This window comes from Amphiprion ocellaris, chromosome 8 (genome assembly GCF_022539595.1).
Source record: "Amphiprion ocellaris isolate individual 3 ecotype Okinawa chromosome 8, ASM2253959v1, whole genome shotgun sequence".
Lineage (NCBI taxonomy): Eukaryota > Metazoa > Chordata > Actinopteri > Pomacentridae > Amphiprion > Amphiprion ocellaris.
This window is the reverse complement of record NC_072773.1, coordinates 32,858,936-32,882,588: the sequence shown is the minus strand read 5'-3', so window position 1 is coordinate 32,882,588 and position 23,653 is coordinate 32,858,936. Positions and strand designations below refer to the sequence as shown.

The 23,653-nt window shown below is 38.2% G+C and overlaps 1 protein-coding gene across 1 annotated transcript in view; it reads right to left on the bottom strand.

Annotated features, from left to right (window-relative positions):
- The window catches only part of gnai3 (guanine nucleotide binding protein (G protein), alpha inhibiting activity polypeptide 3), a 30,646-nt gene extending 7,232 nt beyond the window's left edge, over positions 1 to 23,414 (bottom strand). Inside the window, exons 1-5 of the mRNA XM_023289704.3 lie at positions 22,702 to 23,414; positions 9,694 to 9,736; positions 5,945 to 6,086; positions 5,679 to 5,836; positions 1,997 to 2,125 (exon numbers count right to left, since the gene is read on the bottom strand). Of these exons, the coding sequence (XP_023145472.1) occupies positions 1,997 to 2,125; positions 5,679 to 5,836; positions 5,945 to 6,086; positions 9,694 to 9,736; positions 22,702 to 22,819 (590 nt within the window). The 5' untranslated portion in view covers positions 22,820 to 23,414. The remainder of the gene's footprint in view (positions 1 to 1,996; positions 2,126 to 5,678; positions 5,837 to 5,944; positions 6,087 to 9,693; positions 9,737 to 22,701) is intronic.
- Positions 23,415 to 23,653: the final 239 nt, after the last annotated feature.

The following is a 23,653-nucleotide window of genomic DNA, read 5'->3' as shown; positions in this document are numbered from 1 at the left end:
TAACACAATTACAATGACATAAATCAGGAAAAAAGAATCAACATGCACAGCATTTTTGCCATGTACCCACAGATGTTACCATGCAGATCTCATCCTGCAGATATTTCACTTGTATATTTTTAATTTGTCTCCGATCTGTTGAACACAATTAAAAAAGACTCTGAATTTTTTTGTCATGTGATCTGAATCACGAATAACTTTATAGTTGTGCTGAGGAGTGCGGTATTTTTAGGTTTTCACAAACTCTCTTTACTACAAATGCTTTATTTTTGCCAAATCTTTGAATGAGGAATGGAGTCATTTTGATCAAATATCATGACTTTGAGCTTTGATTTAGATAACAAGATCACACGAGATTAGTTCAAGGACTGTTGGAAAATGTCATCTTCACAGCATCTGGCTCTTAGAAATGGTGTCACTGGTGATGTTTAAAGAAAAACAACAACTTGCCAACGGGTGGTAGGTTTTAGGTGATTAAATAACGGAATAACAAACTATTAAAGGGAAACAAATACTTTCCAACGTTAATAAAATAAAATTCTTGCATCATGTTACTGGTTTCATTCAATATTTAGTTCTATTCAAGTTTATTTATCTAGTGCCAGTTTACAACATATGTTTTCTCATAGGTCTTAACAAAGTACGGTGAAGACCTTTCAAATTTCTCTGGTGCTAAAACACAGAAACCCAACAATCCAAAGTTCCATTTGGATTCACTCTGAGCAAGAACTCGGCTACAGAACCAAAGAACCTCAAAAAAAAACACCTCAAAGAAACTTAATATAAAGAGATGTCTTCATGCACAAAATAATCATAGTTTTCTCGTTAAATCTACCTGCACCAGTAATAAGCTCTGGTTCAGAACTACTGTGGTAAATAATAAAGTAATTATACGAAAGCTGACACATGCAGTGAGCCGGCTGAGGCTTCGACTACCTGTGAAGCTTAACGAGACATTTTTAACGGCACCAGCCCGAGGCTCTTCACAGGCAGGTACAGCTGCACTACTGCAAGTGAAACCTTCGTTGCAGGAATCTGTTGGAGCATCAGCATCAGAATCAGTGACACTAAAAAGCTGAATAAACTGATGAAGAAGGCTGCTTCTGGAGCCCCTAGAGCTGGTTGTTGAGAGAAGGATGGAGAAGACTTTACATCTCCTGCATGGCCAGCTGTGTGTTTTCATTTGGAGGTTTGTTGTAGTAAGAAGCTCTACCAAAAGTAATTCCTGCCCGCTGTAATAATGCCGTACAACGAATCCCCTCTGTGGAAGCCCAGACTTCACTTCTGAAGGATTTTATTTTTCACATTCCACTTTAAATTGCACTGTCAGATTTCTGTCTCATCTTATTCTAAATCCTTCTTTAGCCCTCGTGTCGTCCTGCGGGTCAAAATTGACCCGGTTTAAAATTTGAAAATGTGGAAAAAAAAAACATTTTCACAGTGAAACTTCTGATGTCCACATTTTCAACATTTTTGGGAAATCTTTGAACATTTTTTGGTGGAAAAAAAAAGTGTTAAAAATGTTTCTTAAGAACATTTACAAAAAAAATCAATTTTGCTGGATTTTGGTGGATTTTTATGTGAATGTTCTTCAAGAAAATATTAGAGGTTTTACTGATATATATGTAATCACTTTAGATATTTTTAGGAAGATTTTTACAAATATTTTGAAAATATTTACAAGAATTTTCTTGCCAAATTTGGGGATTTTTATTTTTATTTTTTTTAAATAAAATTTTTAAGCTAAACTTTAAGGAATTATCGGAATTTTCTTCCTGAAGGTTTTGTAAATTTTCAGAAATTTGGGGAATTTTTTTGCTGAATTTTTGGATTCTTTTCAGACAAGGAAACAATAGTTTTTGGTGCCCGTAAATGAGGACAACAGGAGGAATAAAATGATACTTTCCAGTTGTTAAATAAATCCATTCTATAAAATTAAAATTGCGTTTTAACGTGTGTTTTGCTGTATGTGAGCAGCTGCTGTCTATCTACTAACTTGAAGTAGAGATCTTTGAAGGTGAAGTGAGTTTCCACGATGCCGGTCGTCTTCACACGCGTGCGCAAAACGTCCTGCTGAGTCGGGACGTAGTTGGGCTGGCAGATCCTCTCCAGGTCATTCAGGTAACTGAGGAGCAGGAAGAAAAAACAGTACATGTTTGATGTGTTTGTAGATGATAGTATTTACAGCAGCCCACATTATGTTCCCAAGAGATGTTTGTTTCATTTATTAACATCATGTGGTGGAATGAAGCTATCCAGGGGGTTTCCAGACTATAATAGCACAACATGCAGCAACAAAACATCTGTCAGACACTGAGGTCTGGTCATGTGGAGGCCTTGTTCTGCATGCACACATCTGAGGACGCCACAGAATGATACTAAATATGGGCTCATATTTTGGTGGTGATAAACTCCGGCTCCTCGTGGGTTGAGTAAAAACAGACGACCTCCGCCGGTTCTTCTCGTCTCGGCTCGGCTGTTTTCACAACAAAGACCGCGTCCTTCACGCTGAGCTACTTTTTCTTTTGCTTTCTCACTGCGACACGAATGCTACAGAAACAGGGAACCTCGAGCTTTTATCCACGTCTGATACGAGCCACAACTATATTTAGCTCCAACCACTTTGTTTGCATTTTTTGCTGAACTGCATGAGACGGTTTCATTCAGTGGTCGACTCTCACGGCAACCTGAAACCACTCTGTCTAATGATACATCAAAGACTGTAGCGGGATAGAAACATCTTCCAGCTTCTCTCCCTTTTCGGGAATGCAATCGGCTGAGCAGCAAGCCGACACAAGACCTCGGAAGACAAGACGCATCTTGCCTTCCGTTTGGTTCCAGTGGAAATGTTGCAGACATGAAGGAGGAAAACTACTCTCAAAGCTGTCATTCATGATGAAAACAAGATGCTGAAACATTTCTTAAATAAACAGTTATTGTTTCCTAAGATCTAATATAATCCTATCAAATTAAAATTAGAATTCTGCAAGAGAAAGAAAGTGGTCTGTTCCTGACCTTCACAGAGGAGAAGCTGGAGCCAGAATTGCATTTTTATAAGACAGAAGACCAGATATTTAATAAATTAACTATTAATTCTGTAAACCCCAAGGAGTTTCTAAGCAGTTTGTACTTCTGTCACATCTCTACTCACTACAGCATAAAGTCCTGCACCTCTACGAAAACAGCTGCAAGTAAAGAGAACTAAAAAAATAAATGACACACACTGTAAAAAATGTTTGTAAATTTTAGGGTGAAAAACTGTCAAACCATGACAGTGAAAATCTGCAAACTCTAAAACAGTTTGATCCAGTTTATATAATACTGAATCACCATAAATAAGTTAATCAGGAGAAAGCTGTATTTTTTTCTCTTAAAAAATACATTTTACTACTCCTGCACAGTTATTTAATATGTGTATAACATTCAATACTGTAACTTTTGCATTTATTTCTCAACAAGAATGCAGTTTTTCACAGTTAAATGTACGTACTATTGTGCTGATCATAGAAACGTGCCGTAATATTTATAACAAGGAACATTTTTGCATTTATTTTATGTATAAAATACACTTTGTACTGGTCAAATCGATAAATATTAAAGCATATGTCCATTTTTAACACAAAAGTACATTTTGTGTTAATAATGGACATATGATTTATTATTTATGACAGCTATCACCAGAATTTATGCTAAAAATACACATAATAAATGTCAGATACACTAACTGTTGTGCTGATAATGGAAAAATGCTGTGATAGCTTTAATAAGTTACACCAACTTTATTTTATATAATATTTTCATGTAAATTTTCAAGTAAGGCAAACATTTTTTTAAAGGTTAAAACTTTTTTAAAGCATTTTTTAACTGTAAAATCAACAATATCAACACATTTCTTTAATGTAAATGAAGAAAATGTTTTACCGTAATTTTACGGTAGTGTTCTGACAACCACAGTTGCTGGAATTTTACCGTATAAATAACACGTTTTGTTTTTTTACAGTGCAGTTATATGAATAATAATAAAGAAAAAACAAAAGTTGAATTTCATCACTAATAATCAAAACTATTCATTGTACAAAATTTAAAAGAACCTGCAATCATTACCAGCCCTTTTCCAGGTGATCACAGATGTTACTTATACTGGGAAAAAAATGTGACATTTTCATTTCATCTCCATCTGTTTTGAGTAAACACAGTCTGCTGTTCAGCCTGAAAGTCAGATTTTTTGTCATGTCACTGTTGATCACAGCTGAGTTATTAGTGGTTTCTCAGCTGCACCGACAAATGCAGAATTTTTTGTTTTTTCACGGTATCTTTATACTGCAAATGGTTCATTTTTGATCTTTTCTTTGATGCACACTGTAAATTAAAATGATTCTGAGGAAATAGCCCAGTTTTTGAGCTTAGATTTAGTTAATTTTCCTGACAGAACCAAATGTCACAGATGATTACTTCAAGGACCGTAAAGATCTGTTTTTTGTGATCTAAAACAGGAGTGTCAAACATGCGGCCCGCGGGCCAAAACCGGACCACCAGAAGGTCCAATCCGGTCCGCAGGACGACTCTGTAAAGTGTAAAAATTACAGAGAAGACATTAACTGCAGATTGTAAATTTGTAAAACTATAAATCTAAAATAATTTCTTGACCATGACAAGTTTTTTTGATCATAAAGTAAAATACTAGATTGTTCATTGTTGTTTTGTAATTTTGTGTCTCATTTTTGTAATATTTTGTCTTGTTTTTGTTGTTTCTTGTCTTTTTTTGTCTGAATTTTGTCATTTGTCTCCCGTTTTTCTTGTTATGTGTTTCCTTTTTGCCTCACTTGTATTTTTGTCTAATTTTTGTCGTTTTGTTCCTTTTTTGTCATTTTTTGTCTCATTTCTGTCCATTTTTGTTGCTTTGTAACTATTTTGTCTCTTCTTTTGTTTTGTTTCATGTCGGTGTCTTATTTTTGTCATTTTGTGTCTCATTTTTGTAATATTTTGTCTTGTTTTTGTTGTTTTTTGTCTTTTTTTGTCTGACTTGTGTTGTTTTGATCATGAAGTAAAATACTATATCATTCAATTCCAGCTACCTGTGACTAAATGTTTTGTGCCGTTGTGGATCCACTGTGATCTGGAAGTTGTAATGTGTAAATGGTAAAGTTAGGCATAATGTTGGTGAAACTGAATATTTTTCTTCAGAAATTTCAGGTTGTTCATAATGTTTGTAAACAGAATGAACTTTTTTTGCACTAAAAAACAAAGGAAAAATGTGGAGTTGCTGTTATTTGTAGGTTATTATATTACAATTTAACTGGTGTGGCCCAGTTCAGATCAAATTGGGCTAAATGTGGCCCCTGAGCTAAAATGAGTTTGACACCCCTGCTCTAAAAGGCGCCATTTTGTCAGTTTACAAAAACATAACATGCCTTTCAAGGGGTCCATAAAGTTAGAATAGCTGCCAAATTGATTCATGAACTAACTACCATCACTCTTAAATCAAAATAAACACTCTCAGACCGCTGAGGGATGACACTAAATAAGGCTGTAGACCAGATTTAATGCTTTTCTTGGAATTTTTTCCACAATCCCCTGAGGCTGAGAGCGTGGTAATTCTTAAATCAGACGCTGAATAAGCCTGTTGTTGATAACTAGTGGGTCTGTGGTGCTTCGTACGCTGACAAGTGAACACTCACTACGCAGCGGAGTCATTGAGCTGATATTCTCGTGATCGATCGAAGCAGGCCTGAACTCCGCCGTCGTTCCACAGCCTCCGAATCACGCCGGTCAGCTCTGCAGACATCACTCCTTCCTCCGCCGAGCTTGCCAGGGCAAACAGCTGGCGAGCATCGTCCTAGCAACAAAATCAATAACTGCTGACACTGGAAAACTGTTCCTGTGGCGACTCACATCACAAACGAGGTTGTGGCTGTTTGGATTTCATGTCATGGAGCTGGCTTACCGCCCGTGTGGCGTCCCCGAAGTCTATCTTCAGCTGGCCCATGGCCCTGATGATGGCCATGATGGACTGGATGGTGTTGCTGTAAACCACCACTTTGTACTGCTTGCATTCCTCTTCTGAGTATCCGTCCTCATGAATGATTCTGACACAGACACAAAATCCAAAGATGAATATTTGACAGAGTGAAACTGTGGCTTTAACAAAAGTGGGGCAAATCACACATTTGGAAAATGTCATGCAAAACTGTCATTAGTGCAGGAATTTGAGCTCCAGTGAACATACAGCATGGCTAATGTGGGAACCGGGGGACTCTATTCAGGTCCTGCCAGGCTACAACTGGCCTCTGGGGCCATTGTTTAACATGTTGTGCAAAAAGGGGGCTTCCTCCTCTGCTTAGTGTAATGAGGCTCCCGCTTTGCTTCTGCAGCATTTCCACAAATATGAACTCAACAGGGGTGCAGCTGAAAGAGGGAGTGTGATTGTCTACAGAAATAGCAGAATGATTTCTCACAGGAAGCTGGAGTTTAATATGAGCAGCGTTAGAGCTTAATACAAAAGGATTCACCCTGCTTTGGAAGTTTTCCCCTTTAATTGCTTTTCAACATTGAATCATGAATCCATTATCTATACACCGCTTAATCGTCATTAGGGTGGCGGGTGGGATGGAGTCTATCCCAGCTGACTTTTTGTGAGGGTGAGGTACAACCTGGACAGGTCGCCAGTCTATTACAGGGCTACAAAAAAATACATTTTTATTAAAGCCGGAAACGGTAGTTTAGTCAGGAAAATTTAATTCAAGCTTAATAATTACTTCATTTTGCATTTGTCATTTCAAAAATCAACAAAAATAAATTGTTCACTCCAGCTAATACAGTAAAAAACAAAACAAAAAATGCTGCTTTTCAGTGCAACCAAGAAGTCATTAGTATCTCAGCTTTGGCTCATGTGGCAAAAATTCAGGGACTCTTTAGTTGAACTGGGCTGAACTACAGGCTGTGCATCACCTCTTCTATTTGATGTACTTGCAGTACTTTTTGGTTTGGTCCAACCAGTAGCCCATGGTGGGTGATTTTAGCCAACAGATGCAGTCTGTTCTTTCCTTGTGGGGCTGTCACACATCATTTAATATGTGCTTCAGTATAGGAAACCTACTGGCAAGATTTAAAGTCATGCTATCTTTTTTTTTTAAAATGCCAAAAATTACACCATTTATCAGGGCCAGAAACTGTATAAACTGAAAAAAAAAATCATATTTTTGACTTTCTGAGAGTTTTTCAATGAATCTTGTGCAACAAGCATCCATTATCCATTATCTTTACACTGCTCAATCCTTGTTAGGGTCACGGGGGGGATGGAGTCTATCCCAGCTGACTTTCTGTGAAGGCAGACAACCTGGACAGGTCACCAGCCTATCACAGGGTGACATATAGAGACTAACAAACTCACATTCACACCTATAGACAATTTAGAGTTACCAATTAACCTCAGCATGCTTTTGGAGTGTGGGAGGAAGCTGGAGAACCTGGAGAAAACCCATTCATGCACAGAGAGAACATGCAAACTCCATGCAGAAAGATTCCTGGAAGGCCGGGACGCAAACCAGAGATCTTCTATCTGCAAGGCGACAGCACTAACTACCAAGTCACTGTGCAGCCCACACTGAATCCTGGTCAATTTAATTAGTTTTTTCTGTTTGCTTGTTGTTGGATTTTTTTGTTTTGTTTTGTTTTTTTTTTTTACAAAGTGATGTCAAATAATTAAAAATTCATTAACAAATTGTAAAATAATTCACTGCATAAGTATATACCCTCTTCAAAGTCCCTCTCAACCTGCAGGCCAGCAACAGATGGGTCCCCCCATATGAGCTGGGTTCTGCTCAATGATTCTTCCCATTAAAAGGGAGTTTTTCTTGCCACTGTCGCCTTAGGGCTTGCTCTGGAGGTTCAGGCATATGGGTTCCGTAAAGGGTCTTGAGACAATTTGAATTGTAATTGGTGCTACATAAATAAAGTTGAACTGAAATTGAATTAAAGTGGCTTAAATAATTCAATAAATGTGCAGCCAACTGGCTCTGGAAGACACACATTTAGTGAAATGGACATCAGATGAATGCAGTGAATGTGTCTCAAGTGATTGCCATATAAAAAACTTGTATCTGGAAGGTCCAGTTAGTGGTGAATCAGTGCTCATGATATGAACGCAAAAGAACACTCTGAGAAAAAAGCTACTGAAAAGCATTAATCAGGCGTACATTCAAAGAAATTTCCAAGTCACTGAATATTCCTGGAAAGTGTCAGTGGATGAGATACGAAAGACAACTGTTGCTTTTAACAGTCATTTCTTTATGGTAGAGTGACAGAGAAAGCCACTGTGGATAAAAGTTCAGACTAGATCTCCACTACAGTGTACCAGCAGGCATGTGGGAGATTCTGAAGTCATCTAGAAGAAGGTTTTTTTGGTCTGATGAGATGAAAATTTAGCTTTTTGGCATGTTTGCTGGACACAAAACACTGCACATCATCACAAACACGTCATCCTCACGGTAAAGCACGGTGGTGGCAGCATCATGATCATGAGCTTGAGCAGTTTTGTGAAGAATGATGAGATAGAATTCTTGTCAGAAGAGTCAAATAAAATGAACTGTGATTTGATGTTGAAAAGCAATAAAAAGGAGAACGTTAAAGGGATCACTGTAACAAGTTTCTGTAGTTTTTAGAGCATTATTCCTGTAAAATTACCAAATATCTACTGTAGACGCTGTTTACATTAAGTCGCTGTAGATCTGATGAATCATGGTCAAATTCACAAAGAGGCTAAATTTACAGTAAATACATTTTACTGTGAATCACATTACAGTGATTTTGAATGGGAATTTTCACTTGTACATTTTGCATCATTCCCAACAAAGATATTTTCTTCATCATCACGCAAAGGAGGAGGAGCCGCCATCTTAACACTCTCCAGAACTTAGAAACTATAGTGGGTCAGTATATAACTGCAGGACTTTTCGTAACATAGTTGACAGGTATCATAATTGACATTTTTGCTGTTTTTCATTCCTAAAATCAACATGGCCGCCTATAACCAAACACCACATGGCATTTTTACACAAAGATTCTTCTAAATATTACAAATACAATTGAGCAAAGTTAAAGTTATTTATAAAGATATTGTAGTAAACCTGTTGACTACTTTATATTAAATAACTCAGAAAGCCTTGGAGTCTGGTCAGTCTTTTCTTCAGGAGGAAATGACATCATGTGGAGCAGGTCATGTGATCTGGAATTAACACACTTCCTGGAGAGGTGTTTTTGTAATGGGGAACTTAGTGGAAAGTGATTTATCGGACACAGATATAACTTGTTATTTTCCATATAAAATTTGATATATTGCCAAAAAAGAAACATCTGTCATGATTATCTCAACTTCATATAAAGAACACAATCAAAACTATTTTTGAATAAACTCATTTTATTATTGTTTAGCTAATTAGAAGGTGGTTGTTATTAAATTCGGTCGGTTATTTGGTTGACATTTTAGTGATGTCCAGTCATTTTTTATTAATAAGTGATTGTTTCCATTTTAAATAATTATGGAATTTGTAAAGACATGATCATAATGAACATTATTTTTTTTTACTTTTAATAAAAATGTATGCAGGATATATCCCATGGACTTCAAAAGTCCCTTGATTATATATTGACTCTAGTAACAATTAACTCAAGTAGACACTGTAGGTGGTAACTTACTTCATCTGCTTTACTATTGTGCTTTTCCCAGATTCTCCTGCACCTGAAAAAAAAAGACAAACAGAACATCAGTTGAAAAAAACGCAGCTACATGACGTCTCGCAGTTTAGGTTCTTCTAACATGGACAATGGGGGGAAAAAGCAGCTTTTCATGACGTCTGATCTTAATTTAAATACAGTATATCTGTGTCAAAACTTCCAAGAAAAAGCTGACTTGTGATGGATTTCTATGGCAGACATTACAGTGGGGCCTGTGGGAGTGAATCTAGTGAGGAAGTGCCATTAGACAGCAGTTTGACTGTATGACGCATCAATCCATCCTGGTTATGGGAAACACACGGACAGCAGTGTTATGAGGAGGAATCAGATGCTAACCGCTCACTGTGAAATCTGTGTATGGCAGATTGAGGCTCAAAGAGGTGCAGAAACAAAGAGAGCATCATGGAAGAAATCTGAAGAGATGTCAAGAAACCGGGCATCTGTGACCAGCCATGAACTGACGGCTCGAGTGACGTCAAAGCCTCGCTAAGCCTCCATTAACAGTACGTGATATTGATGTAGTGGTGAACAGGAAGAGGATTGCACACGAGCAACCTTCCCAGTATTTCTGCAACAATCACCCCGACAGGAAACAGTTGTCATGCTTCTGGCTGAGGCAGTGTTTTTCCACTGCAGAGACAATCCCAGATAACGTGCAGTTCTGGGCGTTAGAGAGCAGAGGGGTCATAAAAATACCACATATGATTCAAAGAGTCTGTCAGCAGTTTGAGCTCCCCCCTCCCTTCCAAATAAACAAACACCGACTTGTTCTCTGATCCAAACCCAACTGCACAGAATGAGGGAAGCTGCTCCTTTTCTTCTTTATATACGCATTTATCCTCGTTTCTCCAAATCTGAACATCTATCCATCAGCACAGAGAGACAAATTGGACATAAAAACCTACGACTGTGTGCTTTCTGTAGATCTCTGCAGCTTCCATGTGTCTCCTTATTCCTCGCTGCATGATCTCTTGTTTCCCTTTCAAACACATAAATCAGACGGCTTGGAACGTCTGCATCGTCGATGGAGCCGATCAATGTGGATCCTCATTAGGACTCGGGCGGGCGCTTCTTTTTGACCGGCCAATAATGAGTTTCACAGAGAGGCTTCATGCCATCTCAGCTCTTTGCCCTTTTCAGAAAGCATCTCAAACAACCATTAGGATTCATAACAGCAGTGGCACAGACTTCTTGAACGCTAATTGTGTTTACTGGAATCACGGATGTGGGGCTGCCCGCCACTGACAATTATATTTCAACAATCTGCATCTTTATTTCTCAGCTGATTAGTTTGTAACCACATAAATCTGGAGTCAGAGGGACCAACAGGCTTCACAGTGAGACGACTTAAAATAACTTTTTCTTGGCTCTGGGGAAGTTCTATAAATATTAAAGGAATAGATAGACATGCAAGGGAATATAAGTATTTGGTTTCTTGCCAAGAGGCACATTAATGGTTCATGTCTGTCTATTGATTATATAGCTGGAAGCAGCAGCTGGTTAGATCAGCTCAGCATAAAGCAGGAAACAGTTAGTCCGACTTGATCCATAAGTTTCAGTGAAATCCACCAATCAGTCTCTCTAAAGCTCACACATCAACATGTTAAATCTCACTGATTTAATTCTACACAATGAGGAAGAAATGAAGCAACAATCTGAGCCATAAGTTCTCGTAAAACCACATCTGTGTCACTGAGTCATGAGTGGATTAAACAAAGTATTAGATGTTATTTAGTGAACCTTTGAGATACAGAATGTAGGTGGATTTTTATTACTTCTAGACCAAACCAGGTCAGCTGTCTCTCCGTCCTTACCAGAGACATGGTATTGATCTCATCTAACGCTCTGCAGGAAAGCTAATGAGTGTATTTTCAAAAACATCGACTGCTAAAAACTTTTAAAATTCAAAACCATGTTTGTTTGTGGCCAATTAGGAACTTCTCCAGCCAATAAAACTGTTTTCATTGGACATGAATGTCAAAATCTATAATTGATCCTCTTTGGAAGCAAAGTTAGATTCCAGTGAATAGTTGATTGAAATTGTGTCACACGTGGACATCAGTAAGTCTGCAGTGGATGTAAATGCACAATATGGTGAACCAACTGCTGGATTCAGGTTTAATAGATGCTAGTATGAACTTAAAAACTGATCATCACTGTGTTGAAGCTAAACTCTCCGTTGTTTGTTTTTCATGCTGCAAAAAGCTTTGCAATTAAAGTTTGAATTGCAATTTTGGAGTGTTTCAATCATGACAAGGGTTATGTGTCTTGTTCTACACAGCACATTCAGTCAGAATGCAAAACGAATGCAATCGAAACATTCATCTGGGCTTCAGTACCATAGAGGGCCTCTGGGATAAACTAGGAACACATCAGATCAGCCATGCCGAACCTGTTTAGTTGATCTTAAAGGTATGTGTCCAACTCAAAGGAGTATAATCAAGGCTTTAGTCTATCAGCAGCAGGTAAATCTCACAGTGTGCTAGTTTTAAATCTGGTTTCCGTACTGACATTCCTATGCTGGTGTTTCACATTAAGCTGCAATGGCTGGACTTCCGCAGCTGAAAAGGGAAGCATCCACAGACGGTTGCAGTTACAGCAGCTAGAATATGGTAAAGTCAGCTGAAAAAAAACTAGGAGGGGTCCAAAAAATGTTTCTTTTGCTCTAGATAAAAAAAGAAAGAAGAAGTGAGCCTACAGTCTGAAAAAAGGAAGCGATCGAGGGTGAAACGTGCATATCATGCCAACAGTGTTTGTGTAATTCCTCTCACTGCCTGAAGAGGGAGATAGAAGTCCTGCACTGCTAATGTAATTAAAGTGGCCTGAAAGAATGTGTATACATTAAATGTGAGATGTCAAACTGGTGAGAACTTATTTTCGTAAACATCTGGGCTGAGTTTATAGTGGCAGGCGAAGCTTTTGTTTTTTTTTGCTTAATGTAATTATCACAAACCACAGGATGAATCTGTTTTCAGGGCCTGGAGTTTAAAATACGATGACTGAAGCGGTCTCAGTGGAAGCATATTTCAAAATGAGGATACATTGTCTTAACATTGTTGGCTGCATAAAAGGTGGCGAGAAGTTTCCGCTGCCAGCCAGGAATCCTCAGCAGACGAACTTTGTCAAGCAGGATTACAGTGGAGTGATGTGTTGCGATGGCCCAGCTACAAGAATTAAATCCACAAATTCTTTGGTTAAGCTGTCAGCAGCAGAGGAGATTTACGCCCGTCACACAGACAGAGAGGAAAGGACAAATTGCGTTGATCCCTCTCCTCGGTGCTGTCGGCCACCGGTTCTCTCATTCATGGCATTTTTTGGCTGAATATCGACCGTGGGCCTGCAGCCAGTTCACAAACCAACTCCACACAGGCATTCACAGGCGTCCAAACCCATGCAGGAGTCAGACTCCAAACCAAGCCTCATTTAACAAGAATCTCAGATGCAGATTTTTTATGAATCACTGTTTGTGGTCAAACAGGAGACCATTTTCATTGGAAGAGTGCATTGGCTCTAAAGCTTTGTGGTTTTGAATAAAGAACAGCAGCCGCACTCCTCTTTGTTTTTCCCCTTTAACTCTCTTGTTCCAGCACAGACAGGGAGGGAAGGACTGGAAAAATCTGTGTGGTCAGAATTCAAAAGTGAATGTTTCCATACAATAAGATTTCTGTCCGTATTGTAGTCCTGCATCACCAAGTGTATGAATCATACAATTCTCAAACATCAATTACCTCCTATTGGGATTTGTGTGAACCCAATAACCCCATATATATATGACTCCATGGGAAATCTGTATTATCTGACTAGCTCATCTTTCCACACAACAATCACACTGCAATCTCAAAAAAACAGTGGAAACTTCATAATTGCAGCTACCAGTGGATCAGAAATGACTGGAAGTACATTTACCGGCACAGTTTTGTTCTGTCTTATCGTCTAGATCAAGATTCAAGAAAGAAAAAACAATCCCTAGGAGCAAAAATAACAATCTGCTTACCAGAACGCTGCCTTTCACTGAGAGAAAAATATCTCCGATCAGAATGTGATCAGGAACAGAAACAACGAGGAAAAAGGCAGGAAAAGAGTTGAAGTATTAACAGATCACACATCTGGAGATTCACATTTGAACGGTGAATGTTCTCAAGGCGGTTTTATGTCAGTGATGAATGTTAAAGTGATATTTTTGTGGAAGAGTCATTCTGAATGTCTCCATTGAAATTTCAGGGTCATGCAAAATAATCAAAGACACCATTTTCAATATGCTTTGGATGATTTAACTCCTCTAATTAATTTGCTCCTTTGACAGACCTCAAGGCTACTAAACCGCTGTTGATAAATGTGTCTGTTGAGTGGACTTTAAGAATCAGTAAAAACAGAGTGGCTAGTTGAGGAGCAGCCCTCTGGACATCATCCACAGTGCATTCTGCTGCAGTGTCTTCAGGAAGTCCTGCAGCGTGAATGAATATGTTGTTTTAGCTATATCTGCACTCGCATCTAATTGCATACTTGGTACTGTCCACATGTTTCAGGCCGGCTCTAATCACATTATATGAGATAATGCTACAGGGGAAAATGGAAACGTATCAGGGAGGTCTCAACATGTTGAAGTTTTCAGTTGATGCTCCGTTTATTGCCAGCAGCTGGTTTGAGTCGTCTTTATTTTGAAATTGTGCCATTTCAGTGACATCAGATGTATCTTCATCATGTCGTTATGGCGTTGTTCAGTGTCTTTCAAAACATTCAAAGTCTCAATTGGTAGATCAAGGTCTTTGTGTTACAGCACACTCAACAAGTGTAGTTAAAGGCAGAGTGAGTCATTTTTATTCTAACACACTTTTTGTCAAATTCAACAAACATCTCTTCACGGTCCACTAGCTGTCTGCACTGAAAGAATAAATACAGTGTTCATAGATAGTTAAGGCTCTGTAAATTCGAAAGAAACTACAAGGTTCGAACCGATCTACACAAGACCCTTAACTTCTTTGTCTACTTTTAGTAATGTGCTGTCATGTTACGCACTCAGGCCGAGTCTGCCATTCACTGCAGCACCATCAGGAAACGGATTTGTGATTCAGCCGGGTCTGTAGTTGTCTCAATCAGTAAAAATAATCTAAACAACCAACTCTTGCTGGTTTTCCACTCTCTATGTTGTGTTTTGGATGCTGTGTTTGTGTGCTTATATGTCATATAATTAATCACCTTTTGTATTCTAACACCTGTTTTGCGTCAGCTACGAGAAAGAGTCATCTAGACGGTACTGAAGAGCTGCTGCAGCCTCATAACGTCAGTGGGAGTCTGAGGTCCTCTGATCAGGGTTTGTTCTTCGCTCCAGGCTCAAGACAAAAGCAGACTGTGGCCTTTTGAGATTGCAGCTTGGAAACTGGAACGCTGTCCCACCGGACTTAAGATCTGAGGACGCTTTAAAAGCAACTCGAGGCACATTTGTTTAAACTTGCTTTTATTGAATGATGTCTTGTTTTGTTCTGTCTTGCCTCGTGTTTGTCTGTGGTTGTCTGCAACTTACTGTCTGTTGCTGCGTCTATAATTAGTGTTTATTATGAAGCACTTTCTGCTCCTGAAAGGTGCTTTATTAATTAAACATGCTTACAACAAACCACCCAACTCTGCAGCTCCTCTCAGCTTTACAGAGCATTTTAGCTTCTTTCGGTTAATTGCTTTGGTTTTAAGATCCATAACTCTTGTGCTTTGATTCACTCTCATTCGTGTATTTTGCAGCTGTTTGTAGTGAAAAGGCTCTAACAATTACCTACTGTAAACCAGCGACTGAAGAAGCTGTCTTGTGATATTGTGGAGCCTTGAGTGGCTTAAGAACCCGACTTGAACTCTTAAACAGGAGCGAATATTCGATTTAAATTTGTCAGTTTACCAAAAACACGACAAATAAACAATGCTTTTTTTTCAAATCTGCTCTGTGTCTTAACCCTCGTGTCGTCCTGCGGGTCAAAATTGACCCGTTTTAAAGTTTGAAAATGTGGGAAAAAATATATTTTCACAGTGAGACTTCTGATGTCCACAATTTCAACATTTTTGGGAAATCTTTGAACATTTTTTTGGTTGAAAAAAGAAATGTTAAAAATGTTTCTTGAGAACATTCACAAAAAAAATCTATTGATTTTTTGTGAATGTTTTTAAAGAAAATAGAAGTTTTACTGATATATATGTAATCACTTTAGATATTTTTAGGATTTTTTTTGGAAGATTTTTACTCATTTTTAATTAATTAATTAATTAATTATTTTTTTTAAACTTTTAAGGGAAACTTTTAAGGAATTATTGGAATTTTCTTCCTGAAGGTTCTGCAAATTTTCAGAAACTTGGGGATTTTTTTTGCTGAATTTTTGGATTTTTTTCAGACAAGGAAACAATATTTTTTGGTGTCCGTAAATGAGGACAACAGGAGGGTTAATAGGCAGCTGCTAGTGGACATGAAAATATCCGACTAAAGCAGATTTAATTCAGCTGGTGAATAGTTTTGCGTTGAGTAAGCAGGGCTGCAGTGAGCGTTAATGTTCTTGTGATCGACAAGCGAAACAACTCGGCTCATTGTATTGCAACACACAGCGATGAGCCAGTTTTATGAGCACTAAAATTTTATGAACATGCACAGCATACAGAAAGTCACATTAATATTTTTAGACAACTCAACCCCACATCAAAGGAGTCGTGTCTGGCTTGGGTTTGTCCAAATGAACAGACGGCTGCTGAGAGAAGTGCGGTTCTGTATAAACAAAGACATAAGAGCTGTCATAGTTTTGTATTACTCATTAGTTTTATTTAGTTCTGAATTTTTGGTTTCCGTTCAGGCTAGTTTCAGTTAAATTCAAGAGTAGGTTTGCGAGATTCAGTTATTATTATTTGAAAAGTTTATTATTAGTTTCAGTGTTAGTTTTTAATATTACATGGGGAGTATTTATCAAAAGCAAGATTTTGTAAGATCAAAATAGTTAATACACACAAACTGTACATAAATAGAATAGAAAAGTATGTAAAAAGTGAATCCAAAAGTAAAGTGACCGGCATTCTTTCCAGCAGCCAGCAGGGGGCGACTACTCTGGTTACAAAACTAAGTCAGATTGTATACAGATGAGAAAATGAGCCAACTTCTATCTTGATTTGCTGCCTCAGTAAATATATTCCTGATAAGTTTATGGTCTCAATTGCAAGCTTGAAGTCTCATTCAACACAGCGTGATGTTATATTTGTACATTATGGCCCCATCAAGAGTGAAACTAATAATAAAACAGGGTGTGTTTTAAGGCGGGCTATCTTGTAATTGACAGGTTGCTGTCATATTATTATATGTAGAATAGTCAGATAATAATATATGTAGTAATAATATATTCAGAGTCTCACTCAGATCCTATCAGAGCAGCTAACCTCCAACCCAAAGGGAAAAATCCACCAGTTTCCTGCAGAGAATCATGTCTTCAGACTCAGAGGTGCCGACTCTGAAACTGGCAACTTTGCAATCAGCTGCAAACCGAGTCACAGCCGGATGAAGTCAACAGAACCAGATAACTCGACTCTGAGGTTCCCCAATCAGAATCCCTCCTCACCCCAGCTGCACCTTGAAATCCCATCCATGAATTCACAATAAATGGATCATTCCAGAATCGGAGGACATTTGGCCTTCAAATTTTTCAAAAATAAATCTTCTCTTTTACAGTTTTCTGCTCCACATTCATCAGTAATTGGTAATAAACTATCAAAGACTTGATCAGCTCAGCTTACACATCAATGGTACCATTTTTATTTCATGTTTTATTTGTTGTTTGCTAACCCTACTCTAATCACAGTAACAAGGTTGCTAATCCATGCTAATGTTAGCGTTTTCTGAGCAGTAGAAGCTAGATATTTAGCTAGCTGTTACTGCTGACCAAGAGGATAAACTTACTGATGGAAAACCATCAAGAAAAGAGTGAAAATAATTTGTCTTCTCCTGATAATATGCTTAGTAGACCTCTACCATGCTAAAAAGGTTATGCTAACAGGGTTGTTGTGGAACACATGATCCATGCATAATAATTATTATTTAAAATATGTTGATTTTAAAAAAAAATTTCCCACAATTACAAGAGACACCAATGAAAAATTTAATACCAGAAAAGGAGATTTAAATTTCATTACAGCCATTTTATTTGAGATTCAATTCAGTCATCAGGGGGATGGGACAAAAGAAAAATGGCATTTTAGGGGGAAGTCCAGACTAATTTGGTATTTTAAAAAATATTTTCAAACATTCTTTTCTCCTAGTTTTTTTTAGATTTGGTCTCAGGACAAGTAAATGTACACAACAACTGCATGTTTTAGTATTTTGTACATGGATTATTTGAAATTTGATGGTTGGGAAGTAAAATGTCCTCCAGTTCTGGAATGACCCAAATCACAAACAGGATTTTAGACAAAAGGCAACGCTGACGGAGTCCAACACCCACCAGAAACATGTCTGACTTCAGAACAGTGGTCCACAATGCAGACGCTGATGTCATAGTCGCTATCTTTTATATACAATCTGTGGTATTACAGTATAAACTTTATGACTCTCAGTCTCAATTAACATTTATAATAAAGCCTTGTGATACTTGGAAATTCTGACTACAACCAAAAGACATTTCCTGTATATTTTTATGGTACTCAGTCCTGGGTTAGTTTTCTTTTTTTCCCCTAAAGTTTTGTTTTTATTTTCAATTCCAATTAATAAAAATATATAATGACTGGCAGATCAATCAATAGCAAAAATTGGTAGCAAAAAGCAGTCATTTCCTGCATCCCTTATAGAAACACATTTGTGGCCGCAAAATAGGATCTAGACCAGGGGTGTCAACCTCATCTTAGTTCAGGGGCAACATTCAGTCCAATTTGATCACAAGTGGACCGAACCAGTAAAATCACAGCATAATAACTTATAAATGATCACAACTCAAAATTTTTCCTTTGTTTAAGTGCAAAAAAGTACATTCTGAAAATGTTCACATGTAAGGAATTATCTTTTTACAAAACATTATGAACAAACTGAAATTTGTTAAGAAAAATAAATTCAATTTCAACAGCACTATGCCTCAGTTTATCATTTACACATTACAACTTACAGATCACAGAGGATCAACAAAGGCATAAAATATTTAGTCGCAGGTATCTGGAGCTGAACAATATAGTATTTTACCTTAAAAAAGACAAAAAAACAACAAAAACAACACAAAATATTACAAAAATGAGATACATAATGACAAAAGCGAGAAACCAAATTACAAAAAATTAGACAAAGGACACAAAAAACCCCAAAAAACAGACAAAAAATGACAAAAGCGTGAAACAAAATGACAAAAACGAGACAAAAAACACAAGCAGGACAAACAGGAAACGCAAAACGACAAAAATTCAGACAGAAAGAGACAAAAAGCAACAAAAACAAGACAAAATATTACAAAAACGAGACACAAAATGACAAAAGAACAATGAGCATTGTAGTATTTTACTTTATGATCAAAACAATTTGTCATGGTCTAGAAACCTTTAAATTTATAGTTTTACAAATTCAGAAATTGCAGTTAATGTATTCTCTGTAATTTTTACACTTTAGAAAGTCGTCCTGCGGGCCGGATTGGACCCTCTGGTGGGCCGGTTTTGGCCCACGGGCCGCATGTTTGACACCCCTGATCTAGACAGTGTTGTTCTTGGATTTGCAGTCAAGGACCAGGAACATGAAAATGTTGAGTGCTGCTACTCTGAGTGAATTTAATCCCTCTGGCACGTCTGTTCAGTCCACACCCACAGTGACAGAGCCGCTGAGAGAGAGTCTAAATACAAGCAGGAAAGGCTGATATACATACAATAATATAATACTGACATCTGGATGTGCAGCATAAAAGATATCTGACACAACCCTGGTAGTCGCTAGTGCCACATACCTGATCATGATTTATGCATTTTGATAGAAAAACGCTTCACCTGAAATCTACTGTCACATCCAATTGCAAAACAAGTGAATTAAATTACAGCAGAAGGAGCCAAGCAAGATGGAAAATTCTCCAAATCAATAGAGCTTGAACAAGTACTTGATTAATTGATTAATAAATCAAGAAAATTAAATGCAGTGGAATTTATTTGTTCTATTGATTCGCTGTTTATGGTCTTGTATTGTGCTGCTGTTCAACAAGTTAATGAAAGTCTCATGTGTCGCCGTAGTGTGTTCTTCACTTTTTCTGCTCAGTATTCTGCAAAGATGGTTTATTTCACCATGGCTATATGACTCCTGGTTGTAGCCTTACTTTAGAAACAGACAGTTTCAGTGTCTGCAGCTGTAAATGACCCCGGCCCCTTCAGGAAGAAGACTCTCTCTGAGTCTGTGACTGACAGCTGAACACGCAGCAGATAACGCAGACGTGACCATGTGTGAGACCAGAGCTTTCTATTCTCTCTGAGCCATCATTTGACATAAAAACATCTCATAATTCAACACACAGCTGTTTTTTCTCACCTCTGTTTCTCAGACAACGTTGCAGTTATACAGTTAGGTCCATATATATTTGGACACTGACTTTACTAAAAAAAAAAAAAAAAAACATCTAAAAAAACCCAGCACACTTCTGGAAGAACATTCTTTGGACAGATGAAACCAAGATCAACCTCTACTAGAATGATGGCAAGAATAAAGTATGGAGAAGGCGTGATACAGCTCATGATCCAAATCAAACCACATCATCTTTAAAGCATGGTGGAGGCGGTGTGATGGGTCACTGGTGTTTATTGATGACGTGACACAGGACAGAACCAGCCGGATGAATTCTGAGGTGTTCAGAAAAACTTTGTCCCTGTCCAAATATTTATGGAAAAAACAGTTTAGCAGACTGCCAGGTAACACAGTTTTAGTCCTAATGAGCGGCATTTCAGTCAATATTTCACACTTGTGCCGTTGTCTGACAACAGAAACAGAAAAATATGTAAATGGGAACAGCTTTATTGGGGATTCAGCTGTATGAAAATAGAGTTTATGTGAGCACAGAGAACAGGAAAGAAGCTAACAGATGTAAAGCAGCGACAGAGCTGTGTTTATGTTTCACTGAAGCACAGCAGGCCACATGAAAACACAATGACCCACAACCAGTCCTTGTTTACTGCAACCTCATCAGTCAGAACGTTTCCACAGAGCTCTGACCTGTGGGCATACAATCATAGCTAATGATAGCGTTAGCCACAATAGCTGCACATCTCAAGAATACTTTCCTGCTGTTGTGGTAACGCTGCCATCAATAATGAATGTATCCCACTGGACCTTCAGTCCCTCAGATGCTGGGAGTGCATTAGGACTCTTGTGTTCACTCTGGCAACCAACAGCAGAACATCTGATGTTTTCTGCTCATAGCTGAATCATTTTAGAGTCAGAAAATGCAGCTGTAGAAAGCAGTAAACTTGTTGGACTGTGAGGCTGCTGCTTCTTCTGATGCACCTGGAAGCAGCAGATATTTAGGGGGCAGGATTATTTAAAGTTTGAGATAGACGACTATTGTTTCCTAAGTTGGAGCGTTTACAGCAACCACAAAAGCTTCAACTTCTCATTCCTTTGCTGCTCGTCTTTGCCTCAGGTGATCGATGGAGAAGTCACAGCAGAATACTTTTGAGAAACTGTCTTTTTTTGGCCTTTTCTTGGCTTTATTGGACAGGTTAGTAGAGAAGCAGACAGGAAAGTATGGAGAAGAAAAGTACCGAGAGCTGGAATGGAACCCGGGTCGCTGCATCGGGGACTAGAGCCCCTGTTTATGGGTCGTCTGCTCTACTAGTTGGACTATCTGGGCGCGCCTGAATTTGTTTTTAAGATTAATCGGAAAATTTATGATAAGATGAATGAATAATTAAAAAAAAAAAGAAAAGTCATAATGTAATCTAAACTTCATTATGGGACAAATTTTCTATTCTTACCTTTCTTTCTAAAAGATATTTTAGCAGTTTAAATAATAATAATAAATCAGACCCAATACTGATTAACTTTCCTGTTGTCCTCATTTACGGGCACAAAAAAATTTTGTTTCCTTGTCTGAAAAAAATCCAAAAATTCTGCAAAAAATTCCCCAAATTTCTGAAAATTTGTAAAACCTTCAGGAAGAAAATTCAAATAATTCCTTAAAAATTTCCCTTAAAAGTTTTACTTTAAAAAAAAATCCCCCAAATTTGGCAAGAAGATTCTTGTAAATATTTTCAAAAATGAGTAAAAATCTTCCCAAAAAAATCCTAAAAATATCTAAAGTGATTACATATATATCAGTAAAACTTGGAATATTTTCTTTAAGAACATTCACAAAAAAATCAACCAAAATCCAGCGAAATTCCCTGGATTTTGGTTGATTTTTTTTTTTTTTGCGAATGTTCTTAAGAAACATTTTTAACATTTCTTTTTTTCCACCAAAAAATGTTCAAAGATTTCCCAAAAATATTGAAAATGCAGACATCAGAAGTTTCACTGTGAAAAAAAAAATTTCCTCAAATTTTCAAACTTTAAAACGGGTCAATTTTGAGCCGCAGGACAACATGAGGGTTAAACAGTTTAATTTAAATTTTCTAGTGCTTCTGTCCTTCACGCTGTTGATCCACAGCAGTTTGAGCAGGTTCAGCTCTGAAGTAAAACAGGCCTGCATGACTTACAAGGTGCATGGAGGCAAGTGACAACAGTTGTCAACAAACGTTCTGAGCTCAGACTCTCAACAGTCCTGCTCTGAAAACCAACAGCACAGCTCAGGACCTGCAGTTAAAGTCTGCTTTACTTCTAGCAGCTGTCTCAGAGCAGAAATGATGAAGCACAGCTGCTTTAAACCAGAAGAAAAAGAAAGGAGGAGGAGGAGGAGTGTTTGGAGTGAAACTAGTGACAGACTGGAAATTTAGGTAACCTTCCAGGCTGGTTATGGCACAGCTGGTTTAAAAAAAAGAGAGAGAGAGAGAGCCAGTAAATGTGGTTCCTACCGAGCAGAAGCAGCTTCACCTCCCTGGAGGATTTCTCTCTGTCTTCTCGCAGGTTTTTATCAATCATTTTACTCCTCTCCACCGCAGCTTTGTCCTCGGCGCTGATCGTGCAGCCCATTTTTTCTGATCTTTAACAACTTCTTAGAGTCAAACTGCGGCTTTCAGCTGCTCATCGGCTGAAGGGAAACACCGTCCAACTGCTGCCGGCTCGGCGTGGAGCTGAAGTTTCCCTGCCGGCGGTGAGAGAGAGGAGGGAAAGGCGTTGGCAGCGGAGGCTCCGTCCAACTGAAGCCTCAGTCTGATGCTGCTGAGCTCAGTCAGCTGCAGATTCACTCCTGTCCGTCCAGGTGCTTCAGCCAAAGCGGGAATCTCCCAAACAGATGCTGAAAATATGCGATCCAACAAACTTTTACGCAGTTTTTGCGCACAGGGGATCCCAAAAGTCTTAAAAAGTACACTCCAAATACTTAATGTAGACAACTGTGTAAAAAAAAAAATCCAGCGTTGTTACATTAAATACACTATCAAAACCTCCAGATTTCTCCAATGTTTCTGTTTGCTGTCGCTCACTGACGCGTCCTTCCAGCTGCTGCAGCTGCAAATCAAGAAAACGCTGCTGAAAAGGGAAAATTGACGCGCCCCACAGGCCTGATGGGAAATGTAGTCCTGTCTTACACCAGCAGCTGTATGATTCCTGTCCGTGTGGCCTGAATGTTGCGCACTGAAGGAATGTGGTTAAAAAGGAGCAGGAGAAGCGTGACTTTTCTCTGCAGTTCTGTCATGTAGCCTGCAGACAGGAAGGTGGAATGTGGAGTGATGGCGCCCCCTAATGATCCACAGCTGAAGGTGGCGACAAGCCTGGACTTGAATTGCACGAAATTCATCCACATTGCATGACGTTTAACTCGAATATGAGCCACAAAACGCACATTTTCAAATTAAAAGATGAAGT